The sequence below is a fragment of the Salmo salar genome, chromosome ssa01 (assembly GCF_905237065.1).
Source record: "Salmo salar chromosome ssa01, Ssal_v3.1, whole genome shotgun sequence".
NCBI lineage: Eukaryota > Metazoa > Chordata > Actinopteri > Salmoniformes > Salmonidae > Salmo > Salmo salar.
In genome coordinates this window covers 110144858-110165916 of record NC_059442.1, presented here as the reverse complement: position 1 = coordinate 110165916, position 21059 = coordinate 110144858, and the positions used below count along the sequence as shown (strand labels likewise).

General features: G+C 48.3%; 1 protein-coding gene across 9 annotated transcripts in view; it reads right to left on the bottom strand.

The window, feature by feature from the left end:
* Window positions 1–21059, bottom strand: part of LOC106591006 (probable JmjC domain-containing histone demethylation protein 2C) — a 194446-nt gene continuing 173387 nt past the window's right edge. For 7 of the 9 annotated variants that reach the window (XM_045687392.1, XM_045687416.1, XM_045687397.1 and 4 more), the window contains 9 exons: window positions 20437–21042; window positions 18517–18685; window positions 17475–17565; window positions 14331–14461; window positions 13743–13865; window positions 12502–12641; window positions 8706–8885; window positions 6216–6347; window positions 1–1536 (listed from right to left, as the gene is read on the bottom strand). In XM_045687392.1, coding sequence (XP_045543348.1) covers window positions 1453–1536; window positions 6216–6347; window positions 8706–8885; window positions 12502–12641; window positions 13743–13865; window positions 14331–14461; window positions 17475–17565; window positions 18517–18685; window positions 20437–21042 — 1656 coding nt within the window. In that variant the 3' untranslated portion in view covers window positions 1–1452. The remainder of the gene's footprint in view (window positions 1537–6215; window positions 6348–8705; window positions 8886–12501; window positions 12642–13742; window positions 13866–14330; window positions 14462–17474; window positions 17566–18516; window positions 18686–20436; window positions 21043–21059) is intronic. The other 2 variants (XM_045687394.1, XM_045687423.1) reach the window with 1 other exon arrangement.

Sequence of the window (21059 nt, the reverse complement as noted above, 5' to 3'; positions counted from 1 at the left end):
TTTGGGAATAGCTGCATTAAGACAACACAGACATACTTTGATTTAATGGAAAATGTAAAACCCTTTTGAACTTTAATGTACAAAGCATATAACACTTGCACTTTTAAAATTACAAATTGAAGCAAAGCCATGTTTTTTTTTAAATACATCAGTGAATGTATATATGTATATATTTACACGGTAACATTTTCACAATTCTTTTCTATTTAAACTTCAAAAAATTTGAATAAATAATTTTTTGGGTTTGTAAATGTCTCCATTTTACAGTGAATAATTCTCAATAAAATTCTGAAGTGTATTATTCATTTAGTCTTTAACATAATACAACTTTACACGGTTTTTATACAATAGAATAGTTTGGCAGGTCATTATTAAAAGATATGGCATAAGGTCGAATTCAGCAGCGACTCCCAGAGTTCTCGGCGGCGATAGCTGAAGTCTGTTTCCTCTCACAGTAACTGTCTCAACGTAGGAAACGGCATCCGTCTCACAACTCATCATTTAGCAAAACTGTACAAGTCACATTTACAACTCCTATAAAATAAATACATCATTTTCACAGAAACAATACACAACCGTTTGAAAGACAAAAAAACCTGAACTAAACAAACAAAAGGAAAACAGGAACAAAGAGAGAACAGAAGGTTCCAGAACAGCAGTCAGTACTGTCAGACCAGATCGATTAGTAGAATCACAGTTCTCCTGATGCTGGGTAGTGATGCTGCTGTGGTCAGTATCCTGATGCTGCTATGGACAGTTTCCCGATGCTGTGGTAGTGATGCTGTTATGGACAGTATCCTGATGCTGCGGTAGTGATGCTGGGTAGTGATGCTGCTGTGGTCAGTATCCTGATGCTGCTATGGACAGTTTCCCGATGCTGTGGTAGTGATGCTGTTATGGACAGTATCCTGATGCTGCGGTAGTGATGCTGGGTAGTGATGCTGCTGTGGGCAGTATCCTGATGCTGCGGTAGTGATGCTGGGTAGTGATGCTGTGGTAGTGATACTGCTGTGGACAGTATCCTGATGCTGTGGTAGTGCTGCTGTGGTAGTAATGCTGTGGTAGTGATGCTGGGTAGTGATGCTGTGGTAGTGATGCTGCTGTGGACAGTATCCTGATGCTGCGGTAGTGATGCTGGATAGTGATGCTGTGGTAGTGATGCTGCTGTGGACAGTATCCTGATGCTGTTGTAGCGATGCTGCTATGGACAGTATCCTGATGCTGCGGTAGTGATGCTGGTCAGTAACATGTAGTTTTAGTGTGTTGTGCTTGACACTCTGGGTTGATGGTGCTGTTGTGGTTAGTATCAGTGTGAATATATCTGTTCCAGGCTGAAGGAAGAGATCTCAGAGCGGGAGGCGCCAGAGCGGGAGGCGCCAGAGCGGGAGGCGCCAGAGCGGGAGGCGCCAGAGCGGGCGGCGTCTGAGAGGGAGGCGCCAGGGGAACTACGGGTCAGGAGTTCTCTTCCTCCTCCTGGCTGTACCTCTTCAGCGACGTCAATGCATCCTTCACAGAGTGGAACAAGATGTTCTTTACCTGGGGAGAGGACAGAGAGGAGAGGTTAAAGAGGAAAGACGGGAGAGGGCGGAGAGACAGAGGAAAGACGGGAGAGGGCGGAGAGACAGAGGAAAGACGGGAGAGGGCGGAGAGACAGAGGAAAGACGGGAGAGGGCGGAGAGACAGAGGAAAGACGGGAGAGGGCGGAGAGACAGAGGAAAGACGGGAGAGGGCGGAGAGACAGAGGAAAGACGGGAGAGGGCGGAGAGACAGAGGAAAGACGGGAGAGAGCGGAGAGACAGAGGAAAGACGGGAGAGGGCGGAGAGACAGAGGAAAGACGGGAGAGAGAGAGAGACAAAGGAAAGACGGGAGAGGGAGAGAGCGAAAGCGAGATACTTAAAAAAATATATATACACCTTTATTGGCCCAATAGGTAAATAAATAAAGTTGCACTTTGCAGAAATCGCTCCTCCATTTCCTGGTTGTTAAAACTAATTGTTTGCCTAATTTCAGTTTGTGACAAAATAAGATGGTACAATTCTCTACACCATCTACACCGCTGTGAAATATACTGCTCAAAAAAATAAAGGGAACACTTAAACAACACATCCTAGATCTGAATGAAATAAATAATCTTATTAAATACTTTTTTCTTTACATAGTTGAATGTGCTGACAACAAAATCACACAAAAATAATCAATGGAAATCCAATTTATCAACCCATGGAGGTCTGGATTTGGAGTCACACTCAAAATTAAAGTGGAAAACCACACTACAGGCTGATCCAACTTTGATGTAATGTCCTTAAAACAAGTCAAAATGAGGCTCAGTAGTGTGTGTGGCCTCCACGTGCCTGTATGACCTCCCTACAACGCCTGGGCATGCTCCTGATGAGGTGGCGGATGGTATCCTGAGGGATCTCCTCCCAGACCTGGACTAAAGCATCCGCCAACTCCTGGACAGTCTGTGGTGCAACGTGGCGTTGGTGGATGGAGCGAGACATGATGTCCCAGATGTGCTCAATTGGATTCAGGTCTGGGGAACGGGCGGGCCAGTCCATAGCATCAATGTCTTCCTCTTGCAGGAACTGCTGAGGTCTAGCATTGTCTTGCATTAGGAGGAACCCAGGGCCAACCGCAACAGCATATGGTCTCACAAGGGGTCTGAGGATCTCATCTCGGTACCTAATGGCAGTCAGCCTACCTCTGGCGAGCACATGGAGGGCTGTGCGGCCCCCCAAAGAAATGCCACCCCACACCATGACTGACCCACCGCCAAACCGGTCATGCTGGAGGATGTTGCAGGCAGCAGAACGTTCTCCACGGCATCTACAGACTCTGTCACGTCTGTCACATGTGCTCAGTGTGAACCTGCTTTCATCTGTGAAGAGCACAGGGCGCCAGTGGCGAATTTGCCAATCTTGGTGTTCTCTGGCAAATGCCAAACGTCCTGCACGGTGTTGGGCTGTAAGCACAACCCCCACCTGTGGACGTCGGGCCCTCATACCACCCTCATGGAGTCTGTTTCTGACCATTTGAGCAGACACATGCACATTTGTGGCCTGCTGGAGGTCATTTTGCAGGGCATTGGCAGTGCTTCTCCTGCTCCTCCTTGCACAAAGGCGAAGGTAGCGGTCCTGCTGCTGGGTTGTTGCCCTCCTACGGCCTCCTCCACGTCTCCTGATGTACTGGCCTGTCTCCTGGTAGTGCCTCCATGCTCTGGACACTACGCTGACAGACACAGCAAACCTTCTTGCCACAGCTCGCATTGATGTGCCTTCCTGGATGAGCTGCACTACCTGAGCCACTTGTGTGGGTTGTAGACTCCGTCTCATGCTACCACTAGAGTGAAAGCACCGCCAGCATTCAAAAGTGATCAACACATCAGCCAGGAAGCATAGGAACTGAGAAGTGGTCTGTGGTCCCCACCTGCAGAACCACTCCTTTATTGGGGGTGTCTTGCTAATTGCCTATAATTTCCACCTGTTGTCTATTCCATTTGCACAACAGCATGTGAAATTTATTGTCAATCAGTGTTGCTTCCTAAGTGGACAGTTTGATTTCACAGAAGTGTGATTGACTTGGAGTTACATTGTGTTGTTTAAGTGTTCCCTTTATTTTTTTGAGCAGTGTATATTGGTTAACGCTTTACTCGACACCCACCCAGCGTCATAACCATGTCATAACCTGTTATATATCCCATATATTTACACCTGCTGTGACATATTGTGTTATGGCTGGTTATGGCTGGTTATGACACCTACACAGCAAATGGGGAAACTTTACTTCATTTGAACAGACCAAGAAAGTTTGAACCAAGTCCCCTGGTCCCCTGTACCCCTGTCCTGGTCGCCTGTACCCCTGTCCCGGTCGCCTGTACCCCTGTCCTGGTCGCCTGTACCCCTGTCCTGGTCTCCAGTACCCCTGTATCCCTGTCCTGGTCCCCTGTACCCCTGTCCTGGTCCCCTGGACCCCTGAGACCTCTATACTGTACATAGAACCAAGCCCCTGTCCTAGTCCCCTGTACCCCTGTCCTGGTCCCCTGTACTGTTTATCATCTGTATCAACAACATTGTGAGCCATATTGAGACGGCTGATGTTCATTTTTATGTGGATGACACTGTTCTCTAGTCAAGTTTGACTTTGGCTTTTGAAAAAGCTCAGACAGCTTTTAACATCGTTCAACAGAATCTGTACGATCTGAAGCTCATTCTGAATTCCTCTTAAACTAAATGCATGGTATTTACCAATACTAAACACTCTGAAACCCATGTCATTACTACCTTGGCTAAATGCATGGTATTTACCCATACTAAACACTCTGAAACCCTTGGCTAAATCCATGGTATTTACCAACACTAAACACTCTGAAACCCTTGGCTAAATGCATGGTATTTACCAATACTACCAAGTCAAAACGTCCAGATATCTGGCAGTTTGGGTGGAGAAGTTGAGCTTCACCATAGAGAACCTTGTCTGGAAACTCCAGCTCTGTATTGAGTTTTATTACCGACACAAAGCTGGTTTCTCCTTTGCTGCCAGAAAGGAATTAATTCATTGTACTTTTCTCTCTGTTTTGGACTACGGTGATACTATTTACACTGCCTTCAGAAAGTATTCAAACCCCTTGACTTATTCCACATTTGGTTGTTGTTACAGGCCTGAATTCAAAATTGATTCTCACCCATCTACACACAATACCCCATAATGTTAAAGTGAAAACATATTTTTGGAATTTTTGCAAATGTATTGTAAATGAAATACAGAAATCTAATTTACATAAATATTCACACCCCTGAGTCAATACTTTGTATTAGCACCTTTGGCAGGTATTACAGCGGAGAGTCTTTCTGGGTAATTCTCTAAGAGCTTTCCACACCTGATTTATGCAACGTTTGCCCATTATTCTTTTCAAAATTCTTCAAGCTCTGTCAAATTAGTTGTTGATCATTGTTAGGTCTTGCCGTAGATTCAAGTCAAAACACTAAGTAAACAAGTCAGGAACATTCATTGTCTTCTTGGTAAGCAACTCCAGTGTAGATTTTGCCTTCTTTTAGGTAATTGTCCTGCTGAAAGGTGGATTCATCTCCCAGTGTCTGGTGGAAAGCAGACTGAACCAGGTTTTCCTCTAGGATTGTTCCTGTGCTCCATTCCGTTTATTTTTTATCCTGAAAAACTCCCTAGTCCTTCCCGATGACAAGCATACCCCTAACATGACGCAGCCACCACGCATGGAAATATGAAGAGTGTTACTCAGTGATGTGTTGTGTTGGATTTGCCCCAAACGTAACACTTTATATTCAGGACATAAAGTTAATTTCTTTGCAGTTTTACTTTAGAGCTTTATTGCAAACATGATGCATGTTTTGGAATATTTGTATTCTGTACATGCTTCCTTCTTTTCCCTCTAATTTAGGTTAGTATTGTGGAGTAACTACAATGTTGTTGATCCATCCTCAGTTTTCTCCTTTCACAGCCATTCAACTCTGTAAACTGTTTAAAAGTCACCATTGGCCTCATGGTGAAATCCCTGAGCGGTTTCCTTCCTCTCCAGCAAATGAGTTAGTAAGGACGCCTGTATCTTCGTAGTGACTGGGTGTATTGATACACCAATCATATCATTTCACCATGCTCCATGATATTCAATGTCTTTTTTCTTTTCCCATCTACCAATAGGTGGCCCTTCTTCCAGAGGCATTGGAAAACCTCCCTGGTCTTTGTGGTTGAATCTGTGTTTAATATTATGAGGTATTATGGAGTATTTTGACACAAAATCTGAATTGAATCAATTTTAAAATCAGGCTGTAACATAACAAAATGTGGAAAAGTCAAGGGGTGTGAATAATTTCTGAAGGCATTACAGACAGACAGACAGACAGACAGACAGACAGACAGACAGACAGACAGACAGACAGACAGACAGACAGACAGACAGACAGACAGACAGACAGACAGACAGACAGACAGACAGACAGACAGACAGACAGACAGACAGACAGACAGACAGACAGACAGACAGACAGACAGACAGACAGACAGACAGACAGACAGACACAGACAGGATGAAGAGAACATTAAAAGAGCATTCTGTGATTCAAACAAAAAAGCAGTTCATTTTAAGTCCTGATATGGATGTACCAATGTCAGATTGTCACTTTAAAGGGAAACCCATTGAGATGAGTACAGGAGAGGACAGGGCTCTTCACAGCCAACCCACCTGTAGTTTATCTTCATAGTTGGGCTCTTCTCTGGAGGATCTCAGCTCCTGTGTCAGGTGGAAGGAGTGGAACACATGCTCTGGAGACACAAAATCATTTATCACCTGGACACAACTGTGAAGGTTCTGCACCTGTCAGAGAGAGGGGGAAAGAAAGGGGAGAGAGACAGAGAATGGGGGCAGAGAGAGAGAATGAGAGAAGGGCGGACAGAGAGAGAGAAGGGGAGAGAGAGAGAGAGAGAGAGAGAGAGCGAGAGCGAGAGCGAGAGAGAGAGAGACAGAGAAGGGGGGAGAGAGAGAGAGAAGGGGGGGAGAGAGAGAGAGAGGGAGGAGAGAGAGAGAGAGAGGGGAGGAGAGAGAGAGAGAAGGGGAGAGAGAGAGAAGGGGAGAGAGAGCGAGAGAGAGAGAAGGGGGGAGAGAGAGAGAGAGAGAGCGAGAGAGAGAAGGGGGGAGAGAGAGAGAGAGAGAGCGAGAGAAGGGGAGAGAGAGAGAGAGAGAGAAGGGGGAGAGAGAGAGAGAGAGAAGGGGAGAGAGAGAGAGAGAAGGGGGAGAGAGAGAGAGAGAAGGGGGGAGAGAGAGAGAAGGGGGAGAGAGAGAGAAGGGGGGAGAGAGAGAAAGAGAGAAAGGGGACAGAGAGAGAGAAGGGGGGAGAGAGAGAGAGAAGGGAGGAGAGAGAGAAGGGAGGAGAGAGAGAAGGGAGGAGAGAGAGAAGGGAGGAGAGAGAGAAGGGAGGAGAGAGAGAAGGGAGGAGAGAGAGAAGGGAGGAGAGAGAAGGGAGGAGAGAGAAGGGAGGAGAGAGAAGGGAGGAGAGAGAGAGAAGGGGGAGAGAGAAAAGGGGGGAGAGAGAGAGAGAAGGGAGGAGAGAGAGAGGATTGAAAACATGTATCACTAGAAGGCAGTGAGTTCCAACTCCAACAGAACAGAGCAGAGCGGCAGTAGGCTCTCTTCTTATCTGACTAGTTCAATATAACACCTACAAGGTCATCTGGACGTCTCTACTAGCTAGACTACTACTACACTGGTACAGCAGACTACAGGAACAAGAAGAGGGGGAGAGAGACAGCTAGACTACTACTACACTGGTACAGCAGACTACAGGAACAAGAAGAGGGGGAGAGAGACAGCTAGACTACTACTACACTGGTACAGCAGACTACAGGAACAAGAAGAGGGAGAGAGAGAGAGAGACGTACAGAGAGAGAGAGAGAGAGACGTACAGACAGAGAGAGAGACGTACAGACAGAGAGAGAGACGTACAGACAGAGAGACAGAGAGAAAGACGTACAGACAGAGAGAGAGACGTACAGACAGAGAGACAGAGAGAAAGACGTACAGACAGAGAGAGAGAGAGACGTACATACAGAGAGACGTACAGAGAGAGACGTACATACAGAGAGACGTACAGAGAGAGAGACGTACAGACAGAGAGAGAGAGACGTACAGACAGAGAGAGAGAGACGTACAGACAGAGAGAGAGAGACGTACAGACAGAGAGAGAGAGAGACGTACAGACAGAGAGAGAGAGAGACGTACAGACAGAGAGAGAGAGACGTACAGACAGAGAGGGAGAGAGACGTACATGTTGTGTTTCTACCATGTTGTTGTCATGTTGTGTTGCTACCATGTTGTAGTCATGTTGTGCTGCTACCATGCTGTGTTGTTACCATGTTGTGGTCATGTTGTGTTGCTACCATGCTGTGGTCATGTTGTGTTTCTACCATGCTGTGGTCATGTTGTGTTGCTACCATGCTGTGGTCATGTTGTGTTTCTACCATGCTGTGGTCATGTTGTGTTGCTACCATGCTGTGGTCATGTTGTGTTTCTACCATGTAATGGTCATGTTGTGCTGCTTCCATGCTGTGTTGCTACCATGTTGTGGTCATGTTGTGTTACTACCATGTTGTGTTGCTACCATGCTGTGGTCATGTTGTGTTGCTACCATGTTGTGGTCATGTTGTGTTGCTACCATGTTGTGGTCATGTTGTGTTGCTACCATGTTGTGGTCATGTTGTGTTGCTACCATGTTGTGGTCATGTTGTGTTGCTACCATGTTGTTGTCATCTTGTGTTGCTACCATGTTGTTTTTATGTTGTGTTGCTACCATGTTGTGTTTCTACCATGTTGTGTTGCTACCATGTTGTTGTCATGTTGTGTGGTCATGTTGTGTTTCTACCATGTTGTGTTGCTACCATGTTGTTGTCATGTTGTGTGGTCATGTTGTGTTGCTACCATGTTGTGTTGCTACCATGTTATGGTCATGTTGTGTTTCTACCATGCTGTGCTGCTACCATGTTGTGTTTCTACCATGTTGTTGTCATGTTGTGTTGCTACCATGTTGTTGTCACATTGTGTTGTTGCCATGTTGTGTTGCTACCATGTTGTGTTGCTTCCTTGCTGTGTTGTTGTCTTGGGTCTCTCTTTATGTAGTGTTGTTGTCTCTCTCCTAGTTAAATGTTTATTAAAGGTTCAGAGTAAATCTAACAGAGGAACCTGGTGCAGCGCCCCGGCAGGGATGAGGACAGAGTCCCCCAGGAACTGAACCACGGTCAGGCCCTGCACGTCATGCTCCTCCCACAGACGCTGGCGCAACTTCCTGCTCAGGTACCAGCCCGGCTCTCTGATTGGGTCGTGCTCCGCCGAAATCTCCGCCCCCTGCTCCTTAGCAACCTGCTGACAACACATGAAGAACACACAGCTAAGATTAGACACAGAAACTACACAGGAGAGGCTGATAAGACAAGACAAGACAAGACAGACAGAGACAGACCAGACCACAGACAGATGTTATTCAGAGAAGGTGAAACCTGCGTCAGATTAAATATTAGATGTTTCTATATTCAACCCTGGGTGCTCCGTCATGAAACCTGATGAAGGACATCAGTAGAACAGACAGTAAACACCACAGGTAATAGCTGGGAACTAAAGAGATGCCCTGATGCTATGCTGCAGGACAGGACCAGGTCAGATTCAGGACCGGACCAGGTCAGATTCAGGACCGGACCAGGTCAGATTCAGGACCGGATCAGGTCAGATTCAGGACATCAGTAGAACAGACAGTAAACACCACAGGTAATAGCTGGGAACTAAAGAGATGCCCTGATGCTATGCTGCAGGACAGAAACAGGTCAGAATCAGGACATAACCAGGACAGGACCAGATCAGATTCAGGTCAGGACCAGGTCAGATTCAGGACACCAGTAGAACAGACAGTAAACACCACAGGTAATAGCTGGGAACTAAAGAGATGCCCTGATGCTATGCTGCAGGACAGGACCAGGTCAGATTCAGGTCAGGACCAGGTCAGATTCGGGTCAGGACCAGGTCAGATTCAGGACCGGACCAGGTCAGATTCGGGTCAGGACCAGGTCAGATTCGGGTCAGGACCAGGTCAGATTCGGGTCAGGACAAGGTCAGATTCAGGACAGGACAGGGTCAGATTCAGGACAGGGTCAGATTCAGGACAGGACCGGGTCAGATTCAGGACAGGGTCAGATTCAGGACAGGACCGGGTCAGATTCAGAACAGGACCGGGTCAGATTCAGGACAGGACCGGGTCAGATTCAGGACAGGACCGGGTCAGATTCAGGACCAGACCAGGACCAGGTCAGATTCAGGACAAGACCAGGACCAGGTCAGATTCAGGACAAGACCAGGACCGGGTCAGATTCAGGACAGGGTCAGATTCAGAACAGGACCGGGTCAGATTCAGAACAGGACCGGGTCAGATTCAGGACAGGACCGGGTCAGATTCAGGACAGGACCGGGTCAGATTCAGGACAGGACCGGGTCAGATTCAGGACAGGAGCAGGTCAGATTCAGGACAGGAAAAGGTCAGATTCAGGACAGGAAAAGGTCAGATTCAGGACAGGAAAAGGTCAGATTCAGGACAGGAAAAGGTCAGATTCAGGACAGGAAAAGGTCAGATTCAGGACAGGAAAAGGTCAGATTCAGGACAGGAGCGGGTCAGATTCAGGACAGGAGCGGGTCAGATTCAGGACAGGAGCGGGTCAGATTCAGGACAGGAGCGGGTCAGATTCAGGACCAGACCAGGACAGGACAAGGTCAGATTCAGGACAGGACCAGGTCAGATTCAGGACAGGACCAGGTCAGAATCAGGACCAGACCAGGACAGGACCAGGTCAGATTCAGGACAGGACCAGGTCAGGTTCAGGTCAGATTCAGGACCGGACCAGGTCAGATTCAGGACATCAGTGACGTTCCTCAGTAAACCAGACAGAGACAAGGCTGCAGGAGGATGAGAGCCCCACCTGGTCATCCACAGAACAACCACAACACACAGATCAGTAAGCAATAAAGTGTCTCGTCAGTCAGGCTGGGCTGCTGTGTCCCATAGTAAAACTTCTCCCTCTGAATGACTAATGGGTTTTATAAGGGCATCTAGAGAGGAGAGAGGAGGGGAGAGAGAGGGAGAGGAGGGGAGAGAGAGGGAGAGGAGGGGAGAGAGAGGAGGGGGAGAGAGAGGAGGGGGAGAGAGGGAGAGGAGAGAGAGGGAGAGGAGGAAGGGAGAGAGAGGAGGAGGGGAGAGAGAGGAGGAGGGGAGAGAGAGAGGAGGGGAGAGGGAGAGGAGGGGAGGAGGGGAGAGGGAGAGGAGGAGGGGAGAGGGAGAGGAGGAGGGGAGAGGGAGAGGAGGAGGAGGAGGGGAGAGAGAGGAGGGGAGAGAGGAGGAGGGGAGAGAGGAGGAGGGGAGAGAGAGAGGAGGAGGGGAGAGAGAGAGAGGAGGAGAGAAATAGGAAAAGAGACAGGGAGAGAGAACCAGAGACGTGATGCTTATCATTCAGGGAGGAGAGAGAGGAGGGGAGGAGGGGAGAGGGAGAGGGGAGAGAGAGGAGGAGGGGAGAGAGAGGAGGAGGGGAGGAGAGAGAGGAGGAGGGGAGGAGAGAGAGGAGGAGGGGAGGAGAGAGAGGAGGAGGGGAGGAGAGGGAGAGGAGAGGAGGAGGGGAGAGGAGGAGGGGAGAGGGAGAGGAGGGGAGAGGGAGAGGAGGAGGGGAGAGAGAGAGGAGGGGAGAGAGAGAGAGGAGGAGAGAAATAGGAAAAGAGACAGGGAGAGAGAACCAGAGACGTGATGCTTATCATTCAGGCCAAAGAGTTCACACCAGAGAATCTTCAGGTGCCTTTTGGCAAACTCCAAGTGGGCTGTCATGTGCCTTTTACTGAGGAGTGGCTTCCGTCTGGTGCTGCAGAGATGGTTGTCCTTCTGTAAGTTTCTCCCATCTCCACAGAGGAACTCTAGAGCTGTCAGAGTGACCATCGGGTTCTTGGTCACCTCCCTGACCAAGGCCCTTCTCTCCCGATTGCTCAGTTTGGCCGGGCGGCCAGCTCTAGGAAGAGTCTTGGTGATTCCAAGGCCACTGTGTTCTTGGAGACCTTCAATGCTGCAGAAATGTTGTGGTACCCTTCCCCCAGATCTGTACCTCGACACAATCCTGTCTCTGAGCTCTACAGACAATTCCTTCAACCTCATGGCTTGGTTTTTGCTCAGACATGCACTGTCAACTGTGGGACCTTATATCGACAGGTGTGTGCCTTTCCAAATCATGTCCAATCAATTGAATTTACCACATGTGGACTCCGATCAAGTTGTAGAAACATCTCAAGGAGGATCAATGGAAACAGGATGGACCTGAACTTAATTTCGAGTCTCATAGCAAAGGGTCTGAATGTTATGTAGATGGGGTATTTCTGTTTTTATTTTTGGTAGATTTGCTTTGGCATTGAGGGGTGTTGTGTGGACTGATGAGGAAAAGGATTCCTTTGGTCTGTTTAGGAGTGGGCCTGTGGGAAAAGGATTCCTTTGGTCTGTTTAGGAGTGGGCCTGTGGGAAAAGGATTCCTTTGGTCTGTTTAGGAGTGGGCCTGTGGGAAAAGGATTCCTTTGGTCTGTTTTGGAGTGGGACTGTGGGAAAAGGATTTCTTTGGTCTGTTTTGGAGTGGGACTGTGGGAAAAGTCAAGGGGTCTGAATACTTTCTGAATGCACTGAATGTCTGTTTATTTATTTTCCCTTTTGAACTTTAGCTATTTGCACATATTGACAGAGAGGAGAGAGGGAGAGGAGAGAGGGAGAGAAAGGGAGAGGGGAGGGAGAGAGAGAGAAGAGATAGGAGAGAGAGGAGAGGAGAGAGAGAGGAGGGAGAGGAGAGAGACAGGGAGAGAGGGAGAGAGAGAGGGAGAGATAGAGAGGGGGAGAGGAGAGAGGGGGAGAGAGGGAGAGAAAGGGGGAGAGGGGGAGAGAGGGAGAGCCAAACAGAGAGATTAAAGTGAAAATAACCTTGTGCAGAAACTCTTTAATTTTCTCCACATCTCTGCTAATGTAGATGTGCCACAACGCTCCAGGCGTCTCGCTGGAATCCTTCAACCTCTTCTTCACGCTGTCGTCCAAGTCTTCCTCCTCAAGCCTCTTCAACACTCCTGCAACACAAATACAGTGGGAGGTCAAATGTGCACCCACCACACATCTCAGAGTCACTGTATACTGACAACACAGTGAAGCAGGGCTCTCTGGCACCGGCATCAACATCCCTTTAAAGAGAGACCTTTAAAAATGAACAGTGATGAGGAGAGAGACTGAGTCTGTCTAATGAACAGTGATGAGGAGAGAGACTGAGGGTTCAGGGTTGGTTATCTATTGACTATACAGAGCACAGCCCAGGGTTGGTTATCTATTGACTATACAGAGCACAGCCCAGGGTTGGTTATCTATTGACTATACAGAGCACAGCCCAGGGTTGGTTATCTATTGACTATACAGAGCACAGCCCAGGGTTGGTTATCTATTGACTATACAGAGCACAGCCCAGGGTTGGTTATCTATTGACTATACAGAGCACAGCCCAGGGTTGGTTATCTATTGACTATACAGAGCACAGCCCAGGGTTCAGGGTTGGTTATCTATTGTCTATACAGAGCACAGCCCAGGGTTGGTTATCTATTGTCTATACAGAGCACAGCCCAGGGTTCAGGGTTGGTTATCTATTGACTATACAGAGCACAGCCCAGGGTTGGTTATCTATTGACTATACAGAGCACAGCCCAGGGTTCAGGGTTGGTTATCTATTGACTATACAGAGCACAGCCCAGGGTTGGTTATCTATTGACTATACAGAGCACAGCCCAGGGTTCAGGGTTGGTTGTCTATACAGAGCACAGCCCAGGGTTGGCTATCTATTGACTATACAGAGCACAGCCCAGGGTTGGTTATCTATTGACTATACAGAGCACAGCCCAGGGTTGGTTATCTATTGACTATATAGAGCAAAGCCCAGGGTTGGTTATCTATTGACTATACAGAGCACAGCCCAGGGTTGGTTATCTATTGACTATACAGAGCACAGCCCAGGGTTCAGGGTTGGTTGTCTATACAGAGCACAGCCCAGGGTTGGCTATCTATTGACTATACAGAGCACAGCCCAGGGTTGGTTATCTATTGACTATACAGAGCACAGCCCAGGGTTGGTTATCTATTGACTATACAGAGCACAGCCCAGGGTTCAGCGTTGGTTAGTTTCTTACCCGTCTTGGACAGGACTCCGTTCCCCTTGGCCACTCCTACGTACACCAGGACAGAGACGATGTCAGAGACCTCCATGTGGAGGTTAGCTGTCCCAAAGTCCTGCTCCTGAGATGCTGCCACTCCTACAGGGAGAGAGAAGAAAGCTTCAGCATGTTGTTGAAGGGTAGTCAAGGCTTCTGGAGATAATCTGAGCTCTATTAGTAGACATTGAACTCAAGACTAAACTAGATGTCTTGCTTTTCATTTTAAACTCCAGTGTTCATGTTCCATTTCTGCTTCGTTAAGTTTCAATGAAACACATATTGATGGTAAAGCATTGACAGTGACCTGAGGCCCGTTCACTGGCAGTGGCCTGAGGCCCGTTCACTGGCAGTGGCCTGAGGCCCGTTCACTGGCAGTGGCCTGAGGCCCGTTCACTGGCAGTGGCCTGAGGCCCGTTCACTGGCAGTGGCCTGAGGCCCGTTCACTGGCAGTGGCCTGAGGCCCGTTCACTGGCAGTGGCCTGAGGCCCGTTCACTGGCAGTGACCTGAGGCCCGTTCACTGACAGTGACCTGAGGCCTGGTGGATGTTAAATTAATGCTCGTACCATATGCACAGCAGAGGCGTGGTCCGAGGTCTGGGCGTACGAAGAAGCTGGGTAGATGAGAGGCCAGGTTCAGGTTCCCTTCAGGGTCACAATACTCAGGCAGTGGTAGATTCCTCATCAGGTCATCATACCTACACACACACACACACACACACACACACACACACACACACACACACACACACACACACACACACACACACACACACACACACACACACACACACACACACACACACACACACACACAGAGAGAGAGAGACAGCGTTATACAGCTGGACCTACTGGACAGTGTTATATAGCTGGACCTACTGGACAGTGTTATATAGCTGGACCTACTAGACAGTGTTATATAGCTGGATCTACTAGACAGTGTCATATAGCTGGATCTACTGGACCTACTAGACAGTGTCATATAGCTGGATCTACTAGACAGTGTTATATAGCTGGATCTACTAGACAGTGTTATATAGCTGGATCTACTAGACAGTGTTATATAGCTGGATCTACTAGACAGTGTTATATAGCTGGATCTACTAGACAGTGTTATATAGCTGGATCTACTAGACAGTGTTATATAGCTGGATCTACTAGACAGTGTTATATAGCTGGATCTACTAGACAGTGTTATATAGCTGGATCTACTGGACAGTGTTATATAGCTGGATCTACTGGACAGTGTTATATAGCTGGATCTACTGGACAGTGTTATATAGCTGGACCTACTGGACAGTGTTATATAGCTGGATCTACTGGACAGTGTTATATAGCTGGATCTACTAGACTGTGTTATATAGCTGGATCTACTAGACAGTGTTATATACAGTGCCTTGCGAAAGTATTCGGCCCCCTTGAACTTTGACCTTTTGCCACATTTCAGGCTTCAAACATAAAGATATAAAACTGTAATTTTTTGTGAAGAATCAACAACAAGTGGGACACAATCATGAAGTGGAACGAAATTTATTGGATATTTCAAACTTTTTTAACAAATAAAAAACGGAAACATTGGGCGTGCAAAATTATTCAGCCCCTTTACTTTCAGTGCAGCAAACTCTCTTCAGAAGTTCAGTGAGGATCTCTGAATGATCCAATGTTGACCTAAATGACTATGATGATAAATAGAATCCACCTGTGTGTAATCAAGTCTCCGTATAAATGCACCTGCTCTGTGATAGTCTCAGAGGTCCGTTTAAAGCGCAGAGAGCATCATGAAGAACAAGGAACACACCAGGCAGGTCCGAGATACTGTTGTGGAGAAGTTTAAAGCCGGATTTGGATACAAAAAGATTTCCCAAGCTTTAAACATCCCAAGGAGCACTGTGCAAGCGATAATATTGAAATGGAAGGAGTATCAGACCACTGCAAATCTACGAAGACCCGACCGTCCCTCTAAACTTTCAGCTCATACAAGGAGAAGACTGATCAGAGATGCAGCCAAGAGGCCCATGATCACTCTGGATGAACTGCAGAGATCTACAGCTGAGGTGGGAGACTCTGTCCATAGGACAACAATCAGTCGTATACTGCACAAATCTGGCCTTTATGGAAGAGTGGCAAGAAGAAAGCCATTTCTTAAAGATATCCATAAAAAGTGTCGTTTGAAGTTTGCCACTAGCCACCTGGGAGACACACCAAACATGTGGAAGAAGGTGCTCTGGTCAGATGAAACCAAAATCGAACTTTTTGGCAACAATGCAAAACGTTATGTTTGGCGTAAAAGCAACACAGCTCATCACCCTGAACACACCATCCCCACTGTCAAACATGGTGGTGGCAGCATCATGGTTTGGGCCTGCTTTTCTTCAGCAGGGGCAGGGAAGATGGTTAAAATTGATGGGAAGATGGATGGAGCCAAATACAGGACCATTCTGGAAGAAAACCTGATGGAGTCTGCAAAAGACCTGAGACTGGGACAGAGATTTGTCTTCCAACAAGACAATGATCCAAAACATAAAGCAAAATCTACAATGGAATGGTTCACAAACATATCCAGGTGTTAGAATGGCCAAGTCAAAGTCCAGACCTGAATCCAATCGAGAATCTGTGGAAAGAACTGAAAACTGCTGTTCACAAACGCTCTCCATCCAACCTCACTGAGCTCGAGCTGTTTTGCAAGGAGGAATGGGCAAAAATTTCAGTCTCTCGATGTGCAAAACTGATAGAGACATACCCCAAGCGACTTACAGCTGTAATCGCAGCAAAAGGTGGCGCTACAAAGTATTAACTTAAGGGGGCTGAATAATTTTGCACAGCCAATTTTTCCGTTTTTAATTTGTTAAAAAAGTTTGAAATATCCAATAAATTTCATTCCACTTCATAATTGTGTCCCACTTGTTGTTGATTCTAAACAAAAAAATACAGTTTTATATCTTTGTGTGTGAAGCCTGAAATGTGGCAAAAGATAGAAAAGTTCAAGGGGGCCGAATACTTTCGCAAGGCACTGTAGCTGGATCTACTGGACCTACTAGACAGTGTTACATAGCTGGATCTACAAGACAGTGTTATATAGCTGGATCTACTAGACAGTGTTATATAGCTGGATCTACTGGATCTACTAGACAGTGTTATATAGCTGGATCTACTGGATCTACTAGACAGTGTTATATAGCTGGATCTACTAGACAGTGTTATATAGCTGGATCTACTGGACAGTGTTATATAGCTGGATCTACTGGACAGTGTTATATAGCTGGATCTACTGGACAGTGTTATATAGCTGGATCTACTGGACAGTGTTATATAGCTGGATCTACTGGACAGTGTTATATAGCTGGATCTACTGGACAGTGTTATATAGCTGGATCTACTAGACAGTGTTATATAGCTGGATCTACTAGACAATGTTATATAGCTGGATCTACTAGACAGTGTTATATAGCTGGATCTACTAGACAGTGTTATATAGCTGGATCTACTAGACAGTGTTATATAGCTAGATCTACTGGACAGTGTTATATAGCTGGATCTACTAGATCTACTGGACAGTGTTATATAGCTGGATCTACTAGACAGTGTTATATAGCTGGATCTACTAGACAGTGTTATATAGCTGGACCTACTGCCCAGACAAACCAGTAGACTGTGGAGAATCCCCATGACTATGACTGTATGCTTGGCTATGATGAGTTGGCCTTGACCTACCTGGAAGGCATGAGGGCCATGAACTCCTCTCCTGATGGCCAGTCCTTCAGCCTGTACACCACAGTGTCCCCGTCTTTAGACTTGGGTCTCTCTGAGAGTTGGGGAGGGAACACAGGTGACAACACAGGAGACTTTAGTAAGAGTATAGATAGGGAAAGATGCTTTCCTGTAAACATTGACATACCGTAATTTCCGGACTATTGAGCGCACCTGAATATAAGCCGCACCCACTGAATTAAAAAATATATATTATTTTGAACATTAAATAAGGTATTTATTTTTTATAAATTAGCAAAATTTTCTAAAAACCTGTTATCACTTTGTCATTATTGGGTATTGTGTATAGATTGATGAGGATTTTCTTTAATCCAGTTTAGAATAAGTTTGTAACAAAATGTGTAAATGCACTGTGTATCCAGAATGCTCCACTACCCAGAGGACATCGGGCCAACTTGACAACTGTGGGAAGCATTGGAGTCAACATGGGCCAGCATCCCTGTGGAACGCTTTCGACACCTTGTAGAGTCCATGCTCTGATGAATTGAGGCTGTTCTGAGGGCAAAAAGGGGGTTCCTAATGTTTGGTATACTCAGGGTATCCACTTAGTGTCTGGTATCCACTTAGTGTCTGGTATCCACTTAGTGTCTGGTATCCACTTAGTGTCTGGTATCCACTTAGTGTCTGGTATCCACTTAGTGTCTGGTATCCACTTAGTGTCTGGTATACTCGGGGTATACACTTAGTGTCTGGTATACTCGGGGTATACACTTAGTGTCTGGTATACTCGGGGTATACACTTAGTGTCTGGTATACACTTAGTGTCTGGTATACTCGGGGTATACACTTAGTGTCTGGTATACTCGGGGTATACACTTAGTGTCTGGTATACACTTAGTGTCTGGTATACTCGGGGTATACACTTAGTGTTTGGGTATACACTAAGGCTACTCACTGGTGAGGTCCTGGATCAATAACCAGATAAATGATGAAGACTACTCACTGGTGAGGATCAATAACCAGATAAATGATGAAGGCTACTCACTGGTGAGGTCCTCGAAGCCGTCCCAGAACTCGTTGATTCCAGCGTTAGAGACAAGTCCATCTTTACAGTTCAGCAGGTCTCCCTGATGGTCAGCAAACTCCTGGTTGAAGCTGTCGGCCTTCCACAGAGCTGCATTCAGAGGCTTATGGAGCCCCGTCACCAGGACAGGCTGAAGAAGAGAAGACACTACATTAGTTGTGTGAAGATTTCAACGTTATAACGACATCAGGATTACATTTTTTACAAAATTAGTTAAAAAGAAGAAACCCGCAGACCGCTTTTGCTAGTATCACTGCTCTTTAATAAGCTTTACGTGTCGGTCTCACAGCCTTCGTCAGAGCTTTACGTGTTGGGCCTCACAGCCTTCGTCAGAGCTTTACGTGTTGGGCCTCACAGCCTTCGTCAGAGCTTTACGTGTCGGGCCTCACAGCCTTCGTCAGAGCTTTACGTGTCGGCCTCACAGCCTTCGTCAGAGCTTTACGTGTCGGCCTCACAGCCTTCGTCAGAGCTTTACGTGTCGGCCTCACAGCCTTCGTCAGAGCTTTACGTGTCGGCCTCACAGCCTTCGTCAGAGCTTTACGTGTCGGCCTCACAGCCTTCGTCAGCGCTTTACGTGTCGGCCCTCACAGCCTTCGTCAGAGCTTTACGTGTCGGCCTCACAGCCTTCGTCAGAGCTTTACGTGTCGGTCTCACAGCCTTCGTCAGAGCTTTACGTGTCGGCCTCACAGACTTCGTCAGAGCTTTACGTGTCGGCCTCACAGCCTTCGTCAGAGCTTTACGTGTCGGCCTCACAGCCTTCGTCAGAGCTTTACGTGTCGGCCTCACAGCCTGATACGTAAAGCTTATTAAAGAGCAGTGATCCCATCCAGAGCAGTGATACTATCCAGAGTAGAGATACTATCCAGAGTAGAGATACTATCCAGAGCAGCGATACTATCCAGAGCAGCGATACTATCCAGAGCAGCGATACTATCCAGAGCAGCGATACTATCCAGAGCAGTGATACTATCCAGAGCAGTGACTCCCTACAGCCCGGCAGTCTCCACCGCCGCTCTCCCTACAGCCCGGCGGTCTCCACCGCCGCTCTCCCTACAGCCCGGCGGTCTCCACCGCCGCTCTCCCTACAGCCCGGCGGTCTCCACCGCCGCTCTCCCTACAGCCCGGCGGTCTCCACCGCCGCTCTCCATACAGCCCGGCGGTCTCCACCGCCGCTCTCCATACAGCCCGGCGGTCTCCACCGCCGCTCTCCATACAGCCCGGCGGTCTCCACCGCCGCTCCATACAGCCCGGTGGTCTCCACCGCCGCTCCATACAGCCCGGTGGGCTCCACCGCCGCTCCATACAGCCCGGTGGTCTCCACCGCCGCTCCATACAGCCCGGTGGTCTCCACCGCCGCTCCATACAGCCCGGTGGTCTCCACCGCCGCTCCATACAGCCCGGTGGTCTCCACCGCTGCTCCATACAGCCCGGTGCTCTCCACCGCCGCTCCATACAGCCCGGCGGTCTCCACCGCCGCTCCATACAGCCCGGCGGTCTCCCCCGCCGCTCCATACAGCCCGGCGGTCTCCCCCGCCGCTCCATACAGCCCGGCGGTCTCCACCGCCGCTCCATACAGCCCGGCGGTCTCCACCGCCGCTCCATACAGCCCGGCGGTCTCCACCGCCGCTCCATACAGCCCGGCAGTCTCCCCCGCCGCTCCATACAGCCCGGCGGTCTCCACCGCCGCTCCATACAGCCCGGCGGTCTCCACCGCCGCTCCATACAGCCCGGTCAGAGACAAAGCAACAGTGAATATTGCACACAGTAGGACCCACATATTCACCATGCACTGCATCTCCACTTCTCCACCAACTAAAAGCACTGGAGATGAAGCTAGTGAGTGAGGAAACATCTGAAGGGAAGAAGTAGAGACTGACTGACCTGTCCCTGTCTCCAACACTCTCTGAACAGCTTCCAGTTGCCAGGGTGGCGATGGTCTTTCAGCCAGAGCAGTCTGCGTTCATACAACCAGCAGTGGGGGATGTCAGCATGGAGCAGCAGGGTCTTCTCTAGCTGAGGCTTGGCTACAGGAAGCTGTCCTGTCCCAGCCCCAGGGTTTGGACCTGTCCCAGCCCCAGGGTTTGGACCTGTCCCAGCCCCAGGGTTTGGACCTGTCCCAGCCCCAGGGTTTGGACCTGTCCCAGCCCCAGGGTTTGGACCTGTCCCAGCCCCAGGGTTTGGACCTGTCCCAGCCCCAGGGTTTGGACCTGTCCCAGCCCCAGGGTTTGGACCTGTCCCAGCCCCAGGGTTTGGACCTGTCCCAGTCCCAGGGTTTGGACCTGTCCCAGTCCCAGGGTTTGGACCTGTCCCAGGCTGCTTATTCCTCTCGTTCCTCTCTGTCTTCACCTCCCTGTCCTCTGTAGTGGTGGTGGTGGCCTCCAGCTTCAGACTCAGCTTGGCTCCTCGACTGGCAGGGATTTTGTTCTCGACCACGGATGCTATGATGTCATCCAGGATGTTGGGCATGCTACGGCCACTCTTCCCCATCTGGAGAGAGGAGATAT